Source organism: Cherax quadricarinatus, chromosome 4 (genome assembly GCF_038502225.1).
Source record: "Cherax quadricarinatus isolate ZL_2023a chromosome 4, ASM3850222v1, whole genome shotgun sequence".
In the NCBI taxonomy this organism is placed as follows: domain Eukaryota; kingdom Metazoa; phylum Arthropoda; class Malacostraca; order Decapoda; family Parastacidae; genus Cherax; species Cherax quadricarinatus.
In genome coordinates, this window is record NC_091295.1 from 7,895,560 (window position 1) to 7,923,080 (window position 27,521).

At 42.2% G+C, this 27,521-nt stretch overlaps 1 protein-coding gene across 1 annotated transcript; it reads right to left on the minus strand.

The window, feature by feature from the left end:
* Positions 1-410: 410 nt before the first annotated feature.
* On the minus strand, positions 411-23,894 carry LOC138854498 (histidine ammonia-lyase-like). The gene is made up of 6 exons (XM_070098177.1): positions 23,784-23,894; positions 20,758-20,830; positions 11,247-11,313; positions 3,901-4,064; positions 2,932-3,071; positions 411-449 (listed from the first exon to the last, which is right to left on the minus strand). The coding sequence occupies exons 1-6, from the start codon at positions 23,892-23,894 to the stop codon at positions 411-413; spliced, it is 594 nt and encodes a 197-aa protein (XP_069954278.1).
* Between the last annotated feature and the right edge of the window lie 3,627 nt (positions 23,895-27,521).

The following is a 27,521-nucleotide window of genomic DNA, read 5'->3' on the forward strand; positions in this document are numbered from 1 at the left end:
TTCTCCGTATTACATATATGTCTCCTTCGACGTTTGTGATCATTTTAGATTCTCTCGGTGCTTTTCAAGCCATTAAACAATTTGATTGCCCTCATCCATTAGTCCTTCGTATTCAACTAGGGTTGCACCGTGTGGCTAGCAAAAACAAGGATGTCATTTTCTGTTGGGTCTCTGGACATGTTGATGTGCTGGGTAATGAGCAAGCAGATGCTGCTGCGTGGTCAGCGTGGTCAGCGTGGTCAGCGGTGCATCATCTTCCGGTTTCCTATAGGGGTATTCCGTTCAGAGATTATTTTATTTCCGGCCATCTCGGCCCGTCTTCGTGGCCGTTGGCAACAGCGGTGGGTAGGCATGCACCATAACAGATTGCACTCTATTAAACTGCTTTTAAGTTTGTGACCATCTTCTTGCTACCGCTGCCATACTCGGGAGACTGCGCTCTCCCGTCTCTGCATTGGCCACACTCGCCTTACCTATGGGTATCTTATGGAACGTCACCCTATTCCTGTCTGTGAGGTTTGTCAGGTCCCTATTTTGGTTCTTCACTTTCATGTTGATTGCCCGGTTTACCAGCGAGCTCGCAAGATTTACCTCCAATGTCACCATCGCCCTACCACTCTTACCTTATCTTCCCTTCTTGCAGACGGCCTACCTTTGACCTACAATCACTTTAGACTTTTTGTCAGCATCTGCTTTACTGTACGAACTTTGACATATAGCCCTTCGCGTCCCTTCCAGTCCTTCTCTCTCCTCGCCTCTGAATCCCTCTCCACCTAGCTGTTTATAGCCCCAGCATTATTCTCTACCCCGCAGCACTGTATGACCCTTGTCGGTTTAGCGCTTTTTCTGATTATAATAATCGTCATCCTCATATCTGACATAGACAGGGATGTAAGCCATAACTCCGTGTCTTCCTTTGCAGATGACACCCAAATTGCCATGACAGTGTCCTCCATCGAAGACACCGCAAGTTTCCAAGCGGACTTCAACCAAATCTTCAAATAGGCCACTCAAAACAATATGAAGTTCAGTGAAGAGAAATTTCAACTACTCAGATATGGAAAACTTGAGGAAATTAAAACTGTATCAGGATATACAACAAATTCTAACCATACAATAGAGGGAAAAGTAATGTGAAGGACCTGCGAGTGATAATGTCAGAGGATCTCACCTTCAAAGACCATAATGTATCTACCGCATCTGCTAGAAAAATGATAGGATGGATAATGAGAACCTTCAAAACTAGAGACGCCAAGCCCATGATTCTCTTCAAATCGCTTGTTCCCTCTAGGCTGGAATACTGCTGTACACTAACTGCCCTCTTCAAGACAGGCGAAATTGCTGACCTAGAGAATGTAGAAAGAACTTTCACGGCACACAAGTACGATAAGGTACCTAAATTACTGGGAACAGTTGAAGTCCCTTGATTTGTATTCCCTGAAACGCAGACGAGAAAGATACATGATAATATACTCTTGGAAAATCCTAGAGGGATTGGCACCAAACTTGAACGCAAAAATCATTCCCTGTGAAAGCAAGAGACTCCGCAGGAGATGCAACATTCCCCCAATGAAAAGCAGGGACGCCACGAGTACACTGAGAGACAACATAAGTGTCCGGGGCCCAAGACTATTCAGTTGCCTCCCAGCATACATAAGATGGATTACCGACAGACCCCTGGCTGTCTTCAAGAAGGCACTGGACAGGCACCTAAAGTCAGTATCTGACCAACCGGGCTGTGGTTCGTACGTCAATTTGCGTGGGGCCAGCAGTAACAGCCTGGTTGATCAGACACTGATCCACCACGAGGCCTGGTCTCAGACCGAGCCACGAAGGCGTTGACCCCTGAAACCCTCTGCAGGCATACCTCAACATCTTCCCCTAACCCCTACCTGCCCCCCCTCCCTCACACGCACATACACATACACACAAAAAATAAGAACTTGATTGAGAGGAAGAGACTGGTGGTCAACAACTTGGACAGAACAAAGAAACTAAGATTTCGATAATACCCAGCACAATAAACCCAGGAAAACTATCACATTAAAATAAAGACAATATAACACTGAGATCACAAATAATTTGGGAACAATAATAAAAGAACAAAGATAGTTCAGGTGGTTTTAAAAATCTTGCTGCTACTAAACAAGGGACTACAACAGTACACAATACACAAATAACCCGCACATAAAAGAGAGAAGCTTACGACGACGTTTCGGTCCGACTTGGACGATTGACAAAGTCACACCATTGACTTTGTCAATGGTCCAAGTCGGACCGAAACGTCGTCGTAAGCTTCTCTCTTTTATGTGCGGGTTATTTGTGTATCGTTCCAGTCACGGTATTGTGCCTTTTTGTTATTTATTTATTTATTGACTACAACAGTAACATGGCTGTAATAATGACTACCACAATGAAAGCAACTGTCTTCAGAGTGGATAAGTGTACAATTCATAATTCCTAAGAAATAGTCTGCAACTTAGGAGACTATTATTGTTGATAAGAAGCATGGAGAATAAAGCTAGTAAATGATATAATAAGCCGCAAGTATTAAAAGCTTGGAGAAGGCGGTGAGCTAAATAAACTAAACTTAATACGTATTCACCCAGAAAAAAATAGACATTTAAATTAGCTATTTTGAACTACTCTAGAGCCAAAAAAAATATATGCTAAGTAATAGTTTATATAATAAAAAGAATATGGATGACATTGTACACCATAACATACCCGTCTTTTATGTACCACCCTTCAAGAGGTGTGCCCCAATACTAGTGAAGGGCTCTTGATTCAAGGAAATGGAATATTAACCCATTTTTTTATATGATTACTTTTTATTCCCACGTGCTGCATGACCCGTACGGGTTTAGCCGTTTGTGAATATAATAATCGTGTTGAGCACATGAACACCTACTAGCATATAATAATACTCACGTAACTGGCATTGCCCCAGCCAGTCTTAGGGCTCCACATCTTGCCCTCTCCGAGCATGCCCAGGGCAAGGTGGGACAGGGGGGCCAGGTCCCCGGACGCACCCACCGTCCCTTTCTCCGGTACCCAAGGTAAACACGATGCTACGAAGACCGGAGAAAACACAATCAGTCAACATCGGGAAAAATGTGTTGTTATTTTATTGACAAGGAACTCTGGCAAAACTGAGTGAGGGGAGACTTGGAATTATCAATAATCTGAGTGAAGGGGAAAGACTGGTATTCGTCCACAGTTTCAGTAGGGTGTAATATGAGTGGAGGCATAAGCTGTTAGGGGTAAGTAATTCTTTTTTCAACATCCTTAATAAAAAAAAAAAACTCAGTAAAGATTAAATTAATTTGCTTTTGTGATTGAGGACCAAGTGAAACATTTAGGTCATTACCACGGAAGATCACTTTGGTTGGCAAAAGAAGCAACGAGGCAATTAGTTGAGAAATGCACATGAAACAGCGTAAAGCTTTGTTATATCGACGTTTCGCTCAGAGAGATAACTTAATACCTTCTTGTGCAAACCATTTCTACAATAAAGGCTTATGCTGTTCCATGTATCTTTGTCACCCAAAAATTACGTCGAAAAGGATAAGCAAGGCGCATGTTTGCTAGTCACATGGCTCTGGGTTATTTCATTCGTGTCCTGCAGGATCAAGTTCTTTTACCGGTACCAAGTTGCTGGTATTTTTTGTCTTTTAGCATGCGGAAATTTACCTGAGACAAGATACCACAAAAGTTGTAAAATTACACAGAACTTTAAAGAATTCAGTATACTGAAAGAGGACTGACCACTGAAGGCTTCACTGTACTAGGAAAAGATTGCCCATTGAAGGTCTCAGTGTACTGACTAACCACTGAAGCCACGAAATACCTATTGAAGATTGACCATTGAAGGCTTCAATGTACTGGAAAATGACTGACCATTAAAGGCTTCAATGTACTGGGAGAGAACCTGAAGACTGATCCCAGAGCATCCCTTGGCCAGGACGTTGATCCTCAGGGCTAGCAGCATCCGTGTCTTCTCCGTCGAGAGCGGGTCGCCCACACCAGCAGAATGAGAGCGGATCAGGTTGAGCTGCAGCTCTCTAGGGAAGGATATAGGATCAGACACATTATTATTACATTTATGTGAAATGATGAATGTAAGTCATGCAGCATATGTGTCTTACCTAACAATCTGTCGGTATTTTATACCATTTTAATGTTCAGCATTTGGAGTGATGTAGGCTTGACCCTCCAACATTCAGCATTTGGAGTGATGGAGGCTTGACCCTCCAACATTCAGCACTTGGAGTGATGGAGGCTTGACCCTCCAACATTCAGCATTTGGAGTGATGGAGGCTTGACCCTCCAACATTCAGCACTTGGAGTGATGGAGGCTTGACCCTCCAACATTCAGCATTTGGAGTGATGGAGGCTTGACCCTCCAACATTCAGCACTTGGAGTGATGGAGGCTTGACCCTCCAACATTCAGCACTTGGAGTGATGGAGGCTTGACCCTCCAACATTCAGCACTTGGAGTGATGGAGGTTTGACCCTCCAACATTCAGCACTTGGAGTGATGGAGGCTTGACCCTCCAACATTCAGCACTTGGAGTGATGGAGGCTTGACCCTCCAACATTCAGCACTTGGAGTGATGGAGGCTTGACCCTCCAACATTCAGCACTTGGAGTGATGGAGGCTTGACCCTCCAACATTCAGCACTTGGAGTGATGGAGGCTTGACCCTCCAACATTCAGCACTTGGAGTGATGGAGGCTTGACCGTCCAACATTCAGCACTTGGAGTGATGGAGGCTTGACCCTCCAACATTCAGCACCTGGAGTGATGGAGGCTTGACCCTCCAACATTCAGCACTTGGAGTGATGGAGGCTTGACCCTCCAACATTCAGCACCTGGAGTGATGGAGGCTTGACCCTCCAACATTCAGCACCTGGAGTGATGGAGGCTTGACCCTCCAACATTCAGCACTTGGAGTGATGGAGGCTTGACCCTCCAACATTCAGCACCTGGAGTGATGGAGGCTTGACCCTCCAACATTCAGCACTTGGAGTGATGGAGGCTTGACCCTCCAACATTCAGCACTTGGAGTGATGGAGGCTTGACCCTCCAACATTCAGCACTTGGAGTGATGGAGGCTTGACCCTCCAACATTCAGCACGTGGAGTGATGGAGGCTTGACCCTCCAACATTCAGCACCTGGACTGATCGAGGCTAGCCCCTCCAACATTCAGCACCTGGAGTGATGGAGGCTTGACCCTCCAACATTCAGCACCTGGAGTGATGGAGGCTTGACCCTCCAACATTCAGCACTTGGAGTGATGGAGGCTTGACCCTCCAACATTCAGCACTTGGAGTGATGGAGGCTTGACCCTCCAACATTCAGCACTTGGAGTGATGGAGGCTTGACCCTCCAACATTCAGCACTTGGAGTGATGGAGGCTTGACCCTCCAACATTCAGCACTTGGAGTGATGGAGGCTAGACCCTCCAACATTCAGCACATGCAGTGATGGAGCCGTGACCCTCCCACATTCAGCCCGTGGAGTGATGGAGGCTTGACCCTCCAACATTCAGCACTTGGAGTGATGGAGGCTTGACCCTCCAACATTCAGCACTTGGAGTGATGGAGGCTTGACCCTCCAACATTCAGCACTTGGAGTGATGGAGGCTTGACCCTCCAACATTCAGCACTTGGAGTGATGGAGGCTTGACCCTCCAACATTCAGCACTTGGAGTGATGGAGGCTTGACCCTCCAACATTCAGCACTTGGAGTGATGGAGGCTTGACCCTCCAACATTCAGCACTTGGAGTGATGGAGGCTTGACCCTCCAACATTCAGCACTTGGAGTGATTGAGGCTTGACCCTCCAACATTCAGCACTTGGAGTGATGGAGGCTTGACCCTCCAACATTCAGCACTTGGAGTGATGGAGGCTTGACCCTCCAACATTCAGCACTTGGAGTGATGGAGGCTTGACCCTCCAACATTCAGCACTTGGAGTGATGGAGGCTTGACCCTCCAACATTCAGCACTTGGAGTGATGGAGGCTTGACCCTCCAACATTCAGCACTTGGAGTGATGGAGGCTTGACCCTCCAACATTCAGCACTTGGAGTGATGGAGGCTTGACCCTCCAACATTCAGCACTTGGAGTGATGGAGGCTTGACCCTCCAACATTCAGCACTTGGAGTGATGGAGGCTTGACCCTCCAACATTCAGCACTTGGAGTGATGGAGGCTTGACCCTCCAACATTCAGCACTTGGAGTGATGGAGGCTTGACCCTCCAACATTCAGCACTTGGAGTGATGGAGGCTTGACCCTCCAACATTCAGCACCTGGAGTGATGGAGGCTTGACCCTCCAACATTCAGCACTTGGAGTGATGGAGGCTTGACCCTCCAACATTCAGCACCTGGAGTGATGGAGGCTTGACCCTCCAACATTCAGCACTTGGAGTGATGGAGGCTTGACCCTCCAACATTCAGCACTTGGAGTGATGGAGGCTTGACCCTCCAACATTCAGCACCTGGAGTGATGGAGGCTTGACCCTCCAACATTCAGCACTTGGAGTGATGGAGGCTTGACCCTCCAACATTCAGCACTTGGAGTGATGGAGGCTTGACCCTCCAACATTCAGCACTTGGAGTGATGGAGGTTTGACCCTCCAACATTCCTAACCGTGGATAATTGAGACAGGTTCAACATTTGGGTATTTTTATTAAGGAAACTTTCGCCATCCAGTACCTTCTTCAATCTAATACAGAGAAGAACGGTGGAAGATGAGGAGATTGAGGTAATCAGTCCCTCAGTCTGGAGTCGATGTATTTAATTTATCAGTCTTGATAAAAGTACCTGAAGAAGCCATTGGCTGGCGAAACGTTTCCAGAATAAAAAATTTCCAAATGTTGCACGTGTCTCAGTTATCAACTTGCCGGTTTTCTAAAAACATTTATACGGTTTCCTGACCGTGGTTGAAGCGTGTGTGTAACAACACTGGAGGCTTGATCCACTGACAACCCTGACCGTGGTTGAAGCGTGTGTGTAACAACACTGGAGGCTTGATCCACCGACAACCCTGACCGTGGTTGAAGCGTGTGTGTAGCAACACTGGAGGCTTGATCCACCGACAACCCTGACCGTGGTTGAAGCGTGTGTGTAACAACACTGGAGGCTTGATCCACCGACAACCCTGACCGTGGTTGAAGCGTGTGTGTAACAACACTGGAGGCTTGATCCACCGACAACCCTGACCGTGGTTGAAGCGTGTGTGTAACAACACTGGAGGCTTGATCCACCGACAACCCTGACCGTGGTTGAAGCGTGTGTGTAACAACACTGGAGGCTTGATCCACCGACAATCCTGACCGTGGTTGAAGCGTGTGTGTAACAACACTGGAGGCTTGATCCACCGACAACCCTGACCGTGGTTGAAGCGTGTGTGTAACAACACTGGAGGCTTGATCCACCGACAACCCTGACCGTGGTTGAAGCGTGTGTGTAACAACACTGGAGGCTTGATCCACCGACAATCCTGACCGTGGTTGAAGCGTGTGTGTAACAACACTGGAGGCTTGATCCACCGACAACCCTGACCGTGGTTGAAGCGTGTATGTAACAACACTGGAGGCTTGATCCACCGACAACCCTGACCGTGGATGAAGCGTGTATGTAACAACACTGGAGGCTTGATCCACCGACAACCCTGACCGTGGATGAAGCGTGTATGTAACAACACTGGAGGCTTGATCCACCGACAACCCTGACCGTGGCCGGAGCAGTTCATAACTAACCAATAAATTAGAAATGAAATCTGGACAATATTTGTATGTAACGTGACTCAGTAATTGCTCGCCACAGAGGAATAATGTTCTATAGTAATAAAGTTGGTAGAATTACCGACAATATGTAAAGTAAAAGGACACAAGTGCCACAATAAATGTCACATTAGTTGCACTTGTGTCCTTTTACTTTACATAATGTTCTATAGTGTTACTGAAAATTCTTTGCACAGCTCTTGGGACATTAATCCATATTTAGAAAGTGCACATTAAAGTATCAGACTGGAGGGAGGAAGTAGATGTATTCAGATATTTGGCAGCGGACTTGTCAGTAGACGGATGTTTGAAAGACGAGACGAACCATAGAAAAGACGAGAGGAAGAAGGTTGTGTACGAATGGTATATAATACCGACAAGATGAGAGTAAGACACATGTGCAACATCTGGGTATCTTTATTGTAGACGTTTCGCCATCCAGTGGCTTTATCAATACAAATTCTAGGACATAACTTGAAGACAGTAGAACTATGTACAGAAGATGAGGTAATCAGTCCCTCAACCTAGGAGTAGGTGCGAACAGCACCATAGTCGTGGAGATTCTGTCTTCAAGTTATGTCCTGGAATTTGTATTGATAAAGCCACTGGATGGCGAAACGTCTACAATAAAGATACCCAGATGTTGCACATGTGTCTTACTCTCAGGAAGAAGGTTGGTGATACACTGAAGCGTCTGTACAAACATAAGAACATAAGAAAGGAGGCACACTGCAGGAGGCCTGTTGGCCCACACTAGGCAGGTCCTTCATCCCACTAACAAAACATTTGCCCAACCCAATTTTCAATGCCACCCAAGAAATAAGCTCTGATGTGAAAGTCCCACTCAAATCCAACCCCTCCCACTCATGTACTTATCCAACCTAAATTTGAAACTACCCAAAGTCCCAGCCTCAATAACCCAACTAGGTAGACTGTTCCACTCATCAACTACCCTATTTCCAAACCAATACTTTCCTATGTCCTTTCTAAATCTAAACTTATCTAATTTAAATCCATTACTGCGGGTTCTCTCTTGGAGAGACATCCTCAAGACCTTATTAATATCCCCTTTATTAATACCTATCTTCCACTTATACACCTCGATCAGGTCTCCCCTCATTCTTCGTCTAACAAGTGAATGTAACTTAAGAGTCTTCAATCTTTCTTCATAACGAAGATTTCTAATGCTATGTATTAATTTAGTCTTCCTACGCTGAATGTTTTCTAACGAATTTATGTCCATTCTGTAATATGGAGACCAGAACTGAGCTGCATAATCTAGGTGAGGCCTTACTAATGTATAAAGCTGTAGTATGACCTCTGGACGTCTGTTGCTTACACTTCTTGATATAAATCCCAGTAATCTATTTGCCTTATTACGTACGCTTAGGCATTGCTGTCTTGGTTTAAGGTTGCTGCTCACCATAACCCCCAAGTCCTTTTCGCAATCTGTATGGCTAAGTTCTACATCATTTAACTTATAAGTACTAGGGTTATGGGCACTCCCAAGCTTCAGAACCTTGCATTTATCTACATTGAACTGCATCTGCCACTTTTCTGACCAAGAATAGAGTTTGTTTAAATCCTCCTGAAGTTCCATAACATCTACGTTTGAATCAATTATCCTACCTATCTTTGTGTCATCGGCGAATTTGCTCATATCACTAGTAATTCCCTCATCAAGATCATTGATATATATTATAAACAACAACGGGCCCAAGACTGATCCCTGTGGATCAGATCCCCACTCTGATTTAACCCCATTTATGGACACTCTCTGCTTCCTGTCAGTGAGCCATGACTCGATCCACGAGAGCACTTTTCCCCCAATGCCATGAGCTGCCACTTTCTTTAACAGTCTATGGTGCGGAACTCTATCAAAAGCCTTACTAAAATCTAAGTAAATAATATCAAATTCTTTATCGTGGTCAACAGCCTCAAAAGCTTTACTGAAGAAAGTTAATAAATTAGTTAGACAAGACCGGCCTCTTGTGAATCCATGCTGAGTATCATTAATGCTTATCGAGATGGCTTCTTATAATCTCAGCTATAATTGACTCTAGTAATTTGCCTACAATTGAGGTCAGGCTTATTGGGCGGTAATTTGACGGTAACGACTTGTCCTCTGTTTTAAAAATAAGAATTACATTAGCCATCTTCCACATATCAGACACTACACCTGTTTGAAGAGATAAATTAAAAATATTAGTTAATGGTTCACAGAGTTCCATTTTGCATTCCTTAAGAACCCTTGAAAAAACCTCATCAGGACCCGGCGACTTATTTTGCTTCAGTCGGTCTATCTGCTTCACAACCATTTCACTAGTGACTGTGATGTTACATAATTTATCTTCTTCTAGCCCACTATAAAAATTAATTACTGGAATATTGTTAGTGTCTTCCTGTGTAAAAACTGAGAGAAAATAATTATTAAAAATCTAGCACATTTCATTCTCTTTGTCAGTAAGATGCCCATAGTTATTTTTAAGGGGACCTATCTTATCTCTAACTTTTGTTCTATAGACCTGGAAAAAACTTTTTGGGTTAGTTTTAGAATCCCTAGCAACTTTAATTTCATAGTCCCTTTTAGCTTTTCTTATCCCCTTTTTAATGCCCCTCTTAATGTCAATATACTGATTCATAAGATGACCCTCACCTCTTTTGATACGCCTATAAATTCCTTTCTTATGCCCTAGTAGATATTTGAGCCTATGAAGGCAAAATGGAATGTACCAGAGTATAATAATATTAGTTAATATTTGAGAACAATATGAGGGGTGAATATTATGCAGGGAATATGGAGAATGGAGATTAGATAGCATTAAAAACAATTGGTTAGCTGGACTTGACTCTTGGATATATAGTTAGTACAGTGTCTGCCTCCGATGGAGGGGCGAGGATGTGGTCGGAAGGTCAGCTCAGCTGTAGGTATCACACTTCCAGCAAGACAGAGACTGAAAGAATGATGTTAAATATGTTTCCTCTTTTATTGGGTCGCCTCACCCACCTAGGTGTTTAAAAAACATAATTAAAACAAAATGATGACCCTTCAGGGAATATTATCAAACACATCTGATGTAAAACTGGACGACTGTCTGCAACTAAGGCCACTCAAGATACTGAAGTTGAGAAAAGGCTCAGGTGCAGAACAGACTGTGACAACGTTTCGCTCTGTATAGAGCTTTATCGCAAAAAAAAACTTGTTCTCCACCTGTGTCTTTCCACCAGTGTTGACGGTACATCTTTGTATTCAGGCTGGAAAGGTTTTCCCAGGTGCTAACTTGATGATAATAATAATAATAATAATAATAATAATAATACTTTTCCGTCTCCATTTTGATCTCTTGTATCATTCGTACTGACGTTCTTCCTGCACAGAATGTTGATGTTCAGTAAACTACCTTCTTTAACGAGGGCAACAAATCTGTACAGTAAAATAGCTTACTTACTCAATATTCTCGTTGGAGATGATAGTGCGAGCGAACTTGCCAAAGCCAGTAGTGACGCCGTACACAACTGAAATGTAAAAGCCTCGTTTTGACTATTATTTTATAATAAACTGATTTGCTGGCTAGGAGTTGTTGTGCTTCCAGCATATTTTACAGTCTAGATCGCTGTTGCCTTGCCTCAACTTATTTACAGGCTATGACCTCTTATCCTACCTCAGCTCATTTACGGACTTGAAGCTGTTATCCTACTTCAGCTTATTTACAGGCTTGGACGTGTTGTCCAACCTTAACCAGTTTGCAGGTTATGAGATGTTACTCTACCTCAGCTCATGTACTGGGAAAGAGCTCTTATCCCACCGTAGTTTAGTTGCAGGATAAGAACTGTTATCCCACCTCAGCTCACATGTGGGCCAGAAGCTGTTATCCCACTTCGGCTCATTCCTAAGCCCAGCTATATGTAAGATGCAGGGTTGCCAAGTTTCTGTTTCTAGATAAATTAATTTTTTTTCAAAAAGGACTAACAAAAGGCAAGTCACTGCCAAAGACGGCATTAACAAATATTATTTAATTATAGGTGATCATCATGTATTGATACGTTTAAAAACAGTTCTAGAAATCTAATCAAATTTCATAAAAATTATTGGATTCGTCGTCAAATTGTCTATAGATATTGACTTTAACATTGATGGTATTTCAAGGTAAAGGTGGTTATAATTATAATTTTTAAATGGGTGGGATGGTAAGCCAGTGGAAGGCCTCGGTCAGATGATGAAAAGGTCCAGTGGCGGGTCATTATGTGACTAAGACCCGCATCAGGAAACACCTGTCCTGTTTCCTGACGAATTTTACCTAACCTAGTGTAATTTTACCTAACCTAGTGTAATTTTACCTAACCTAGTGTAATTTTACCTAATCTAGTGTAATTTTACCTAACCTAGTGTAATTTTACCTAACCTAGTGTAATTTTACCTAACCTAGTGTAATTTTACCTAACCTAGTGTAATTTTACCTAACCTAGTGTAATTTTACCTAACCTAGTGTAATTTTACCTAACCTAGTGTAATTTTACCTAACCTAGTGTAATTTTACCTAACCTAGTGTAATTTTACCTAACCTAGTGTAATTTCAATAATCTGGGTTCGGTTTTTATTTACAAAATTATTAGATATAATTAGCGTCTTTTACTTCTTGTAACTCTCTTCGTTACTAGCAAGATGACTGATAATTGTTTGCGGGGCCTCTATGGTTTCTGTCGAGAGTGCTTCTTGTTTTAGTCTTAATATTTGTTACATATGAGAAAATTCATCGTGTTTATCAATACCTTCATGCGTCACCAGGTTACTTTTAGGCTGTGTTAATTGAACAGCCACACAGTTGACAGCAACAAGATTCACCTCTGTTGGTAAACCACATAAAATTAATCCCATTCCCCATATATTATTGTATCCCTGTATGAGTTCTTCAATTTACTCGTTTTTAGTATATATATATATATATATATATATATATATATATATATATATATATATATATATATATATATATATATATATATATATATATATATATATATATATATATATATATATAGGTAACAAGTCGGCCGTCTCCCACCGAGGCAGGGTGACCGAAAAAGAAAATACTTTCATCATCATTCAACACTTTCACCTCACTCACACATGATCACTGTTTTTGCAGAGGTGCCCAGAACACAACAGTTTAGAAGCATATACGTATAAACATATACAAAATATCCCTCCAAACTGCCAATATCCCAAACCCCTCCTTTAGAGTGCAGGCATTGTACTTCCCATTTCCAGGACTCAAGTCGGGCTATATAACAATAACCGGTTTCCCTGAATTCCTTCACTAAATATTACCCTGCTCACACTCCAACAGCTCGTCAGGTCCCAAATACCATTCGTCTCCATTCACTCCTATCGAACACGCTCACGCACGCTTGCTGGAAGTCCAAGCTCCTCGCCCACAAAACCTCCTTTACCCCTTCCAACCTTTTCGAGGACGACCCCTACCCCGCCTTCCTTCCTCTCCAGATTTATACGCTCTCCATGTCATTCTACTTTGATCCATTCTCTCTAAATGACCAAACCACCTCGGCAACCCCTCTTCAGCCCTCTGACATACTTTTATTAACTCCACACCTTCTCCTAATTTCCACACTCCGAATTCTCTGCATAATATTTACACCACACATTGCCCTTAGACAGGACATCTCCACTGCCTCCAACCGCCTCCTCGCTGCAGCATTTACAACCCAAGCTTCACAACCATATAAGAGCGTTGGTACCACTACACTCTCGTACATTCCCTTCATTGCCTCCATGGATAACGTTTTTTTTTTTGTCTCCACATATACCTCAGCGCACCACTCGCCTTTGTTTCTTCATCAATTCTATGGTTAACTGATCCCTCATGAACCCATCCACTGGCAAGTCGACTCCCAAATATCTGAAAACATTCACTTCTTTCATACTCCCTCCCTCCAATGTGATATCCAATTTTTTTTATCTAAATCATTTGATACCCTCATCACCTTACTCTTATATATATTCATTTTCAACTTTCTACCTTTACACACACTCCCAAACTCGTCCACTAACCTTTGCAACTTTTCTCTACAATCCCCCAAAAGCAGAGTATCATCAACAAAAAGTAACTGTGTCAACTCCCATTTTGTATCCGATTCCCCATAACTTAATCCCACCTCTCTCCCCAACACTCTAGCAGTTACTTCTTTTACAACCCCTTCTATAAATATGTTAAAAACCATGGTGACATTACACATCCCTGTCTAAGACCTACTTTTACTGGAAGTAATCCCCCTCTCTCCTACACACCCTAACCTGAGTCTCACCATCCTCATAAAAACTCTTTGGAGCATTTAGTAACTTACTACCTATTCCACACACTTGCAACATCTGCCACATTGCTCCCCTATCCACTCTATCATATGCCTTTTCTAAATCCATAAATGCATAAATCCATAAATGGACTGAATACTGTTCACATAATCTACACATCTTCTACCCATTCTAAAGCCTTACCTCTAATTCTTTCAATAATAACCCTACTATACCGTTTACCTGGTATACTCAGTAAACTTATTCCCCGATAATTTTTACAATCTCTTTTGTCCCTCTTCCTTTATATAAAGGAACTATACACACACTCTGCTAGTCCCTAGGTACCTTCACGTCTTTCGTACATTTATTAAACAAAAGTACCAACCACGCCAACACTATATCCCTCCCCCTTGCTTTTAACATTTCTGTCATGATCCCGTCAGTTCCATCTGCTTTACCCCCATTCATTCTACGTTATGCCTCACGCACCTCTCCCACACTCACATTCTGCTCTTCTTCACTCCTAAAAAATTTTATACCTCCCTAGCCATTGTATAAAATTACTGCCTCACTTTCATCATCAACACTTAAAAGTTCCTCAAAATATTCCCACCATCTACCCAATACCTCCAGCTCCCCATCTACTAACTTCCCTACTCTGTTTTTAACTGACAAATCCATTCGTTCCCTAGGCTTTCTTAACTTGTTTATCTCACTCCAATTTTTTTTCTTATTCTCAGCAAAATTTCTTGGCAGTGCCTCTCCCACTCTGTCACTTGCTCTCCTTGTGCACACTCTCACGACTTTACCTTTTTTTTACTCTCCATATACTCTGCCCTTCTTATATCACTTATGCTTTGTAAAAGCCTCTCATATGCTACCTTTTTCTCTTATCGCATCCTTTATTTCATCATTCCACTAATCACTCCTCTTTCCTCCTGTACCCACCCTCCTATAACCACAAACTTCTGCCCCACATTCTAATACTGCATTTTTAAAACTATCCCATCTCTCTTCAACCCCCCTTCCCCATTACCCATACTTGCGCTATCCCACCTTTCTGCCAATAGTTGCTTATATCTCACCCTAACTTCCTCCTCCCTTAGTTTATACACTTTCACCTCTCTCTTACTTACTGTTGCCATTTTCCTTTTGTCTCATCCATCTCTTACTCTAACTGTAGCTACAACTAGATAATGATCCGATGTATTAGTTGCCCCTCTATAAACGTGTACATACTGAAGCCTACCCATCAACCTTTTATCCACCAGTTCATAATCTGACTAATTTCATTACGTGCTATGTCATACCTTGTATACTTATTTATCCTCTTTTTCATAAACTATGTATTACTTATTGCCAAACCTCTTTCTATACATAGCTCAATTAAAGGCTCCCCATTTTCATTTACCCCTGGCACCCCAAATTTACCTACTACTCCATCCACCACATTTTTACCCACTTTAGCATTGAGATCCCCAACCACACGTACTCTCTCATATGGTTCAAAACTCTCCAGGTGCATAAAAACTATAACCCACTTTTTACATCCAATCCGTATTTGACTCCAAATAATCCTTGAATTTATACATTTGTATGCCTTCTTTTCCTGTCATGACTTATCCTTAAACATTATTGCTACTCCTTCCTTAGCTCTGACTCTATTAGAAACCTCTGACCTAATCCCATTTATTTCTCCCCACTGAAACTTTCCCACCCCTTCAGCTTTGTTTCACTTAGAGTCAGGACTTTTATATATATATATATATATATATATATATATATATATATATATATATATATATATATATATATATATATATATATATATATATATATATATATATATATATATATATATATATATATATATATATATATATATATATTATTTTATATCACGTGTGAACTTTATTATTTTTTTTTTATTATTATCACACCGGCCGATTCCCACCAAGGCAGGGTGGCCCGAAAAAGAAAAACTTTCACCATCATTCACTCCATCACTGTCTTGCCAGAAGGGTGCTTTACACTACAGTTTTTAAACTGCAACATTAACACCCCTCCTTCAGAGTGCAGGCACTGTACTTCCCATCTCCAGGACTCAAGTCCGGCCTGCCGGTTTCCCTGAATCCCTTCATAAATGTTACTTTGCTCACACTCCAACAGCACGTCAAGTATTAAAAACCATTTGTCTCCATTCACTCCTATCAAACACGCTCAAGCATGCCTGCTGGAAGTCCAAGCCCCTCGCACACAAAACCTCCTTTACCCCCTCCCTCCAACCCTTCCTAGGCCGACCCCTACCCCGCCTTCCTTCCACTACAGACTGATACACTCTTGAAGTCATTCTGTTTCGCTCCATTCTCTCTACATGTCCGAACCACCTCAACAACCCTTCCTCAGCCCTCTGGACAACAGTTTTGGTAATCCCGCACCTCCTCCTAACTTCCAAACTACGAATTCTCTGCATTATATTCACACCACACATTGCCCTCAGACATGACATCTCCACTGCCTCCAGCCTTCTCCTCGCTGCAACATTCATCACCCACGCTTCACACCCATATAAGAGCGTTGGTAAAACTATACTCTCATACATTCCCCTCTTTGCCTCCAAGGACAAAGTTCTTTGTCTCCACAGACTCCTAAGTGCACCACTCACTCTTTTTCCCTCATCAATTCTATGATTCACCTCATCTTTCATAGACCCATCCGCTGACACGTCCACTCCCAAATATCTGAATACGTTCACCTCCTCCATACTCTCTCCCTCCAATCTGATATTCAATCTTTCATCACCTAATCTTTTTGTTATCCTCATAACCTTACTCTTTCCTGTATTCACCTTTAATTTTCTTCTTTTGCACACCCTACCAAATTCATCCACCAATCTCTGCAACTTCTCTTCAGAATCTCCCAAGAGCACAGTGTCATCAGCAAAGAGCAGCTGTGACAACTCCCACTTTGTGTGTGATTCTTTATCTTTTAACTCCACGCCTCTTGCCAAGACCCTCGCATTTACTTCTCTTACAACCCCATCTATAAATATATTAAACAACCACGGTGACATCACACATCCTTGTCTAAGTCCTACTTTTACTGGGAAAAAATTTCCCTCTTTCCTACATACTCTAACTTGAGCCTCACTATCCTCGTAAAAACTCTTCACTGCTTTCAGTAACCTACCTCCTACACCATACACTTGCAACATCTGCCACATTGCCCCCCTATCCACCCTGTCATACGCCTTTTCCAAATCCATAAATGCCACAAAGACCTCTTTAGCCTTATCTAAATACTGTTCACTTATATGTTTCACTGTAAACACCTGGTCCACACACCCCCTACCTTTCCTAAAGCCTCCTTGTTCATCTGCTATCCTATTCTCCGTCTTACTCTTAATTCTTTCAATTATAACTCTACCATACACTTTACCAGGTACACTCAACAGACTTATCCCCCTATAATTTTTGCACTCTCTTTTATCCCCTTTGCCTTTATACAAAGGAACTATGCATGCTCTCTGCCAATCCCTAGGTACCTTACCCTCTTCCATACATTTATTAAACAATTGCACCAACCACTCCAAAACTATATCCCCACCTGCTTTTAACATTTCTATCTTTATCCCATCAATCCCGGCTGCCTTACCCCCTTTCATTTTACCTACTGCCTCACGAACTTCCCCCACACTCACAACTGGCTCTTCCTCACTCCTACAAGATGTTATTCCTCCTTGCCCTATACACGAAATCACAGCTTCCCTATCTTCATCAACATTTAACAATTCCTCAAAATATTCCTTCCATCTTCCCAATACCTCTAACTCTCCATTTAATAACTCTCCTCTCCTATTTTTAACTGACAAATCCATTTGTTCTCTAGGCTTTCTTAACTTGTTAATCTCACTCCAAAACTTTTTCTTATTTTCAACAAAATTTGTTGATAACATCTCACCCACTCTCTCATTTGCTCTCTTTTTACATTGCTTCACCACTCTCTTAACCTCTCTCTTTTTCTCCATATACTCTTCCCTCCTTGCATCACTTCTACTTTGTAAAAACTTCTCATATGCTAACTTTTTCTCCCTTACTACTCTCTTTACATCATCATTCCACCAATCGCTCCTCTTCCCTCCTGCACCCACTTTCCTGTAACCACAAACTTCTGCTGAACACTCTAACACTACATTTTTAAACCTACCCCATACCTCTTCGACCCCATTGCCTATGCTCTCATTAGCCCATCTATCCTCCAATAGCTGTTTATATCTTACCCTAACTGCCTCCTCTTTTAGTTTATAAACCTTCACCTCTCTCTTCCCTGATGCTTCTATTCTCCTTGTATCCCATCTACCTTTTACTCTCAGTGTAGCTACAACTAGAAAGTGATCTGATATATCTGTGGCCCCTCTATAAACATGTACATCCTGAAGTCTACTCAACAGTCTTTTATCTACCAATACATAATCCAACAAACTACTGTCATTTCGCCCTACATCATATCGTGTATACTTATTTATCCTCTTTTTCTTAAAATATGTATTACCTATAACTAAACCCCTTTCTATACAAAGTTCAATCAAAGGGCTCCCATTATCATTTACACCTGGCACCCCAAAAAAAACAGAATACATTGACAGGGAACACAAACATGAATACACTGGTACAATATATCAAAGTTTATGAATCTCCTCCAGCTCCTGTGAAGCCAGATGCGAACCCAGTGTGCAGCATGCTTTCCCCTCTGGATGGCCACGCTGAGGCGCTGGAACATGAAAGTGGCTGCCCTTGGGTCCCTGGTGGTGTCGATGAGTCTGGAACCCAATTCTTTAAGGAAACGTGTGGCATTTTTCCCCCATGATCCCAAGGTCTCTGATCCCACTGGTACAAATTGATGCTGTTGGCTTATGTCCCTGTACTTGCTGATCTTGTACTCCTCCCTGTCGCCCGACACTGTGATGGATGTAGGTGTCAGGCAGCGTCGACACACAGGTACAGTCCCATGCTAAAAGCTGGCAATTCTTCCAAGAATAGATGGTAATTCCATCGGGGCGGTTTACTGGATATATATATATATATATATGTATATATAAATATATATGTATATATGTATATATATATGTATATATGTATATATCTTCTTCTTCCTTTCAACACACCGGCCGTATCCCACCGAGGCGGGGTGGCCCAAAAGGAAAAACGAAAGTTTCTCCTTTTACATTTAGTAATATATACAGGAGAAGAGGTTACTAGCCCCTTGCTCCCGGCATTTTAGTCGCCTCTTACAACACACATGGCTTACGGAGGAAGAATTCTGTTCCACTTCCCCATGGAGGTAAGAGAAAATAAACAACAAGTACAAGAACTTGTAAGAAAATATTAGAAAACCCAGAGGGGTGTGTATATATATATATATTCTTGTACATGTATGTGTAGTGTGACCTAAGTGTAAGTAGAAGTAGCAAGACATACCTGAAATCTTGTATATATATATATATATATATATATATATATATATATATATATATATATATATATATATATAAACACCGATCTTTGGCCGAAGGAGACTCGAACCTACGAACCTTGGAACAAGGTACGCAGTGCTTTACCATCCTCACTACACTGGACCAATACCTTGGCGCCCAGCTCACGCTAGACGTTTTGATCCAAGGCAACCAGCTTTCAGGGAGGAGGCTTACAGCTTTTCATCTCATCCCCTGCATGCATCGACCAAATAGAGATTTTAACAATGCAAGGAATTCGCAAGAGCAGGCAAAATATAGTTGGTCGATGCATTCGGGGGATGAGATGAAAAGCTGTAAGCCTCCTCCCTGAAAGCTGGCTGCCTTGGATCAAAACGTCTAGCTTAAGCTGGGCACCAAGGTATTGGTCCAGTGTGGTGAGGATGGTAAAGCACTGCGTACCTTGTTCCAAGGTTCGTAGGTTCGAGTCTCCTTCGGTCAAAGATCGGTGTTTATATATATATATATATATATATATATATATATATATATATATATATATATATATATATATACATGCAAGATTTCAGGTATGTCTTGCTATGACATACGGTGGTGTGGATGCTTCTGAGCTAATTTCATTCTACTCCCTGTTGGTGTACTAGCCCAATGAGCAGTATTTTATATTGTACCCACGAACGAGTGCTTCATTCTTAAAGATTGTGTGGTTCCATGGACTAGATCGTCATGAGTTTTCGCTCACCATGAGGAAGGCTAAAGCAGCATGGGTTCGACTCCTTGGCTAGTCGCAGTGTTGTTATTGATCAATACCACTCGAAAGCCTGGATAAATGGTCACATTGTAATCGATCTCAAAGTCAGAAGCTTTTAAAGGTCAACCAATGACTGGAAAAGTCTAAAATTACCTTTCTAGGTTATATCTGGTAACCGTGGCAAGACAAACAACTACTTTCTGATTGTGTTCCCCTACCTTTTAAATGGAGGCTTAACCGACGGTGGTGAATTGGTATTGATATAAGGAATCGGGGCTGCCGTCCACTACCATGGATTAGACCTGATTACTTCCCAGGCATTGTACACTGACGGATTTCGACCGTTCCCATGAACCTAAGCATTGAGTAGTGTGTAACCTGACCTTACCTGTAGTTTGACCTGACCTTTTTTCTCCTTAATGATGTCCTCGACCAGTTTGCGAGCAGCCTTTACTGCCTCCACCGCCTCCTGACTCAGCTGTGGGGGGGGGGGGGGAGGTCGTTCAGTGAAGAACATCATAATAAACCACAATAATAATATATACAAGCATAAAATATACAAGGAAAATGGTGAGCAAAACACTGCCGTCTTCCCTTTTTCACAATATTTTGCCACGAATTGACTTAATAAAATATATTTGTACCAATAAGACTCCTTCACTCACAGTCTTATACTCTCAGTGCTTCACTATTTCTCAATGTAATACAGTAAAATACAGTGTATTAGATTACAATATAACAAAATGAAGGATAATACAATAAAGCAAAATACAACAATACAGTTAGTTAAAGATTAGCCGGTATTCTCTCGGCCCGGGCCTTGTCCAAGTGGTGGCCCGGCCTTGGCTCCCTCTTTAGGGAGTGTCTGAGACCTAAGTCTCCCATGGGAGGAGGCACAAGTACCTCCTCATCTTTGGGACCAACTGTCCCCAGGCCTAGCCACAAGCTAGGCCTCTCTGGTCTGTCATCCCCGCCCCAAGGGGGCTAATGGGAATGACAGTCTTATGAGCTAAAGGCTCGGGCTCAGGCACCTACCCTACCCTAGAAGGGTTAGGTATGGTGTCGATCCAACAATACATCAATGTGTGTGTATATATATGTTGTGCCGGATAGGCAAAACTGGTCAATTAGCAGGAACTCATTTAAAATAAAGTCCTCTTTAAATTTTTCTCTTATACATTTAAAGATATACTTTTTTCATTTATGCTAATATAAAAATTAATAATTTTATACCAAAAGTACCTTAGGAGACTTACCTACTTACCTAACCTTATATAATTAACAAGCGCAATTTAACTTAGCCTAATCCAACTTAATATATTTTATATAAGTTTACTATAATTTAATAATAAAGAAATGCAATGAAATATACTTATTTTCGTTAGTTTCAGAATTATTTTTGCGAAATTACTGCATACACAGATTTTCGCTTGCCTTATTCGGCAAGAAGTGCGTTGCTATTTAAGCGAAAATAACAACTTACACACACACGTATATATATATATATATATATATATATATATATATATATATATATATATATATATATATATATATATATATATATATATATATATATATATATATATATATATATGTCGTGCCGAATAAGCAGAACTTGCGATCTTGGCTTAAATAGCAACGCTCATCTTGTCATATAGGACAAGAGAAAATTTGTGTATGCAATAATTTCGCCAAAATCATTCTGAACCTAACGAAAAATATATATTTCACTGTGTTTGTTTAGTATTAAATTATTGTAAACAAATCTAAAATATATTTAGTTGGGTTAGGGTAAAATAAATTGTTAGGTAAGTTTTCTAAGATTCTTTTGGTGCAAAATTAAAAATTTTTACATTAACATTAATGAAAAAATATATCTTTAAACGTATAAGAGAAAATTTTAGAAAGGATTTAATTTTAAATGAGTTCTTGCTAATTGACCGGTTCTACATATTAGGCACGACATATATATATATATATATATATATATATATATATATATATATATATATATATATATATATATATATATATATATATATATATATATATATATATATATATATATAAGGGCTAGGTTTTAAGTTGACCGCGAGGTGTAATCTCGCCCTTTTATGCCTTTCTGTTGATCTTTTATTTTTGAGGCATGATAAGTGTAAATCAAATCTGGGAACAGAAAGGGCTTGAACCAATAACATGAGACTCCTAAAACTCTCAGGCCAGTGCGTTAACCACTGGATCACTAGGCCCCACTGTGGCCACAACTGCAGACGACTCCCACATCAACATGGCTGGGCTTGTATCATGGTTCTAAAACTTAAGTGAGCTACAGTAATTATTCATTAAACAGGTGACCTGGATAACCATAACTATCATAACCCTACTTTCAGTTCTGGCAAAAAGTAACTCTGTTCTTAATCGTATAAACCTAAATTTGTGTTATGTAAATCATTTTAAGGTACCTGGATGCTAATGAAGGTCTCTTAATCCACGGAATTAGAGCTGCCCTTTCTTGAATCAGGTCCTATGGGCTTGACTCTTCCCATGTGTAATAATATGACTTAAATTAGACGTGTTGTCCCGAACTCTGCTCATGCCAGAACAGTTGTGTAGCCTGGTAAATAATAGTAGAATTTTGTTGTAGTTGAGGATATTTGAGCAGCGCTGTATGACTCTGGTGGGTTTAGCGCTTGGTTTTGATTGTAATAACAGTAATGAATATATTTTATCGTGGTGTTAAGAGTGATCTGGTCATTGTTTAAGTCAGTTTAATGGAGTCACTATACCACTTTTGCCTAACTAATATTGTAAAGAAATTTCTGTCAAAACAGTCGTAGTTGTCTACGTATTTTATTATCATGTCGTATAAATAGTTAACGGAGTATAGGGAAAATCTTTGAATAATATTTAATAAGGAACATTCTCGTTATTAATAATGTTTATGTTAATGAAGTTGTTCATGTACTGAATAATAGATTATATACTGAGCATTACATTATATTCTGACCAATAGAAAAACCAGACACTGGTTTTTGTCGTGAGATGACCGGTTTAGCGGTGCCTGCGCTGTTAGGGAGGGGGGAACACTGTGTTTAAGGTTAGAAGCAAGAATGCCCAGTGGTCGTATGAGAAGCCACGACAAGCTACGACAACGACGACCGCTGGTTTGCCGAGGCTGTTTTTACTTTAGCACGGGAACCAGCAGAAAAAAATTACTAGAGAGGAAGGAAAAGTTTCTTGAAAAATTATGTGACGTTGTTGAGATTCGAGCCCACAGATGTGCTCACCTAGTTGTGTTCACCTGGTTGTGGTTGCAGGGGTCGAGTCACAGCTCCTGGTTGCTACTCGGTCACTCTTCCCGCACCATGAACCATATCATACCTCTTCTAATGTGTGTGTGTGTGTGTGTGTTGATAGCAGCTACTCACCCTGATCTTGTAAGCTCCCTTGCCCAGGGCTGTGAGGTCCTCAGGGGTGAGCGTAGCACCATCCAAGGTGAGGTAGTCGTCAGGAGCCACGTAACGACCTGGTCTGGGCATTGTTAAGGAAATCTGCTGCTGCTGAAAATTGGTTAGTCAGATAAACTGGTGTTGATGCGGGTATTGCTCACACGATCACCTACTCAGCAGCCTTTAGTGTACAGACTCTGGGGACTCGCCTCTAGTGTACACGCCCTGGGGACTTACCTCTAGTGTACAGACTCTGGGAACTCACCTCTAGTGTAAGACTCTGGGAACTCGTCTCTAGTGTACAGACTCTGGGGACTCACTTCTAGTGTTGAGGCTCTGGGGACTCACCTCTAATGTACAGATTCTGGGGACTCACCTCTAGTGCACAGACTCTGGGAACTCACCTCTAGTATACAGACTCAGTTGACTCACCCCTAGTGTACAGACTCTGGGGGACTCACCTCTGGTATATAGACTCTGGGGACTAACATCTAGTGTACAGACTCTGGGGACTCACCTCTAGTGTACAGACTCTGGAGACTCACCTCTAGTGTACAGACTCTTGGGACTCACCTTTAGTGTACAGCCTCTGGGAACTCATCTCTAGTGTACAGACTCTGGGGACTCAACTCTAGTGTACAAACTTTGGGGACTCACTTCTAGTATACAGGCTGGGGACTCACCTCTAGAGTACAGACTCTGCGCACTCACCTCTGTGGTACAGACTCCGGGGACTCACATCTAATATACAGACTGGGGGCTCACCTCTAGTGTACAGACTCTGGGGACTCACTTCTAGTATACAGACTGGGTACTCACCTCTAGTGTACAGACTCTGGGGACTCACTTCTAGTGTACAGACTCTGGACACACCTCTAGGGTACAGATTCTGGGGACTCACCTCTAGTGTACAGACTCTGGGGACTCACCTCTAGTGGACAGACTCTGGGGACTCACTTCTAGTATACAGACTGGGTACTCACCTCTAGTGTACAGACTCTGGGGACTCACTTCTAGTGTACAGACTCTGGACACACCTCTAGGGTACAGATTCTGGGGACTCACCTCTAGTGTACAGACTCTGGGGACTCACCTCTAGTGTACAGACTCTGGGGACTCACCTCTAGTGTACAGACCCTGAGGACTCACCTCTAGTGTACAGACTCTGGGGACTCACCTCTAGTGTACAGATTCTGGGGACTCCTTGTATACATACTGGGGACTCACCTCTAGTGTACAGACTCTGGGGACTCACTTCTAGTGTACAGACTCTGGGGACTCACCTCTAGAGTACAGATTCTGGGGACTCACCTCTAGTGTACAGACTCTGGGGACTCACCTCTAGTGTACAGACTCTGGGGACTCACTTCTAGTGTACAGACTCTGGGGACTCACCTCTAGTGTGCAGACTCTGGGGACTCACCTCTAGTGTACAGACTCTTGGGACTCACCTCTAGTGTACAGACCCTGGGGACTCACCTCTAGTGTACAGGCTCTGGGGACTCACCTCTTACAAAATTAGTGTTGGTTCGTACAAGCCAGAGGTTGTGTTGCAGCGCGTCCTCCCTACTAAGAGTGAGTACATCAGGCGTACAGACCAAGCCAACTAAGGAGGTAGTACTCATACTCAACAATTCTTGCTCGTAAGTCTAGGTTATTTGTAAAGTTACTCTGATTATAGGTATACAGTAACGACAAGTGATGAATAAGACACATGGGCAACACTTTGGTATCTTTCTTTACGAAATGTTTCGCCTACACTGTAGGATTCTGTAGTGGATTACATCGGTGACTATGACGGAGAGCATGTAGCTAGACGCTTCTCAAGTCTTAGGGGCTCACTGCCTCAAAATTACTACTTCAAGATTATAACTGATCGTATCGTATTTGCCTCTCGTTTTGTCAAAAATTTTATTAGTATCTGTACTGGACTTAAGAATTCTGCTGTGTAGGCGGAAGGTTTCTGGAACAAAGACACCAAAGAGTTGGATGTTTGTTCTCTTAACCAAACTAAAGTCTTTTTTTTTCACAAATCTAGAGCTCTTGATCCAAGAAATTAAAGCTGTCCTTCCTCGTATCAAACCTGATTACCTGCTGTTCCCCAGGCGTTGTGTGCCATACACGTTTAATGCTTCATAATAATTATAATAATTACTGTATGTATTATTATAATTATGGGGAGCACTAAACCCGTAGAATTATAGCATGTGGGGGGTTGGGGGGTTTAAGGTATTCAGGCTCAATTCAAGGAACTGGAGCACAGATCCAATTCCCTGGATCACGGAGTATATATGGCATGACGGAGGTGACTGAGGTTCAGTCGTATTTACAGGGAGGTGAATGTGAGGTTCAGTCGCATTTACAGGGAGGTGAATGTGAGGTTCAGTCGTACTTACAGGGAGGTGAATGTGAGGTTCAGTCGTACTTACAGGGAGGTGAATGTGAGGTTCAGTCGCATTTACAGGGAGGTGAATGTGAGGTTCAGTCGTACTTACAGGGAGGTGAATGTGAGGTTCAGTCGTATTTACATGGAGGTGACTATTAGACAAAAGGGCAGGAAGGGAAAGTGGTGATGCTGGTGACTATGACATATATATGAGTGGTGATGCTGGTGACTGATGTTATGAGTGGTGAGGCTGGTGACTGAGATATATGAGTAGTGAGGCTGGTGACTGTGAGGTATATGAGTGGTGAGGCTGGTGACTGAGATATGTGAGTGGTGAGGCTGGTGACTGTGAGGTATATGAGTGGTGAGGCTGGTGACTGAGATATATGAGTGGTGAGGCTGGTGACTGTGAGGTATATGAGTGGTGAGGCTGGTGACTGATGTTATGAGAGGTGATGCTGGTGACTGATATTATGAGTGGTGATGGTGGTGACTGATGTTATGAGTGGTGAGGCTGGTGACTGATGTTATGAGTGGTGATGCTGGTGACTGATGTTATGAGTGGTGAGGCTGGTGACTGAGATATATGAGTAGTGAGGCTGGTGACTGAGATATATGAGTGGTGAGGGTGGTGACTGTGAGGTATATGAGTGATGAGGCTGGTGACTGTGATGTATATGAGTGGTGAGGCTGGTGACTGTGATATATGAGTGGTGAGGCTGGTGACTGTGAGATATATAAGTGGTGAGGCTGGTGACTGTGAGGTATATGAGTGGTGAGGGTGGTGGCTGAGATATGAGTGGTGAGGCTGGTGACTGTGAGATATATGAATGATGAGGCTGGTGGCTGAGATATGAGTGGTGAGGCTGGGGACTGTGAGATATGTAAGTGGTGAGGCTGGGGACTGTGAGATATATATGTGGCGAGGCTGGTGACTGTAAGGTATATGAGTGGTGAGGCTGGTGGCTGAGATATGAGTGGTGAGGCTGGTGACCGTGAGGTATGTGAGTGGTGAGGCTGGTGACTGTGAGGTATATGAGTGGTGAGGCTGGTGGCTGAGATATGAGTGGTGAGGCTGGGGACTGTGAGATATGTAAGTGGTGAGGTTGGGGACTGTGAGATATATATATGTGGTGAGGCTGGTGACTGTGAGATATATAAGTGGTGAGGTTGGCGACTGTGAGATATATAAGTGGTGAGGCTGGTTACTGTGAGATATGTGGTGAGGCTGGTGACTGTGAGATATAAGTGGTGAGGCTCGCTACTGTGAGATATATAAGTGGTGAGGCTGGTGACTGTGAGATATATAAGTGGTGAGGCTGGTGACTGTG

Coding starts and splice junctions, on each gene's coding strand:
- LOC138854498 (XM_070098177.1), bottom strand. CDS start 23,894: ATGCCCAGACCAGGTCGTTACGTGGCTCCTGACGACTACCTCACCTTG. Junction 11,314..20,757: donor CATCATTAAGGAGAAAAAAG/GTCAGGTCAAAC, acceptor TTTACATTTCAG/TTGTGTACGGCGTCACTACT. Junction 3,072..3,900: donor GTACATTGAAGCCTTTAATG/GTCAGTCATTTT, acceptor CGGTCTTCGTAG/CATCGTGTTTACCTTGGGTA.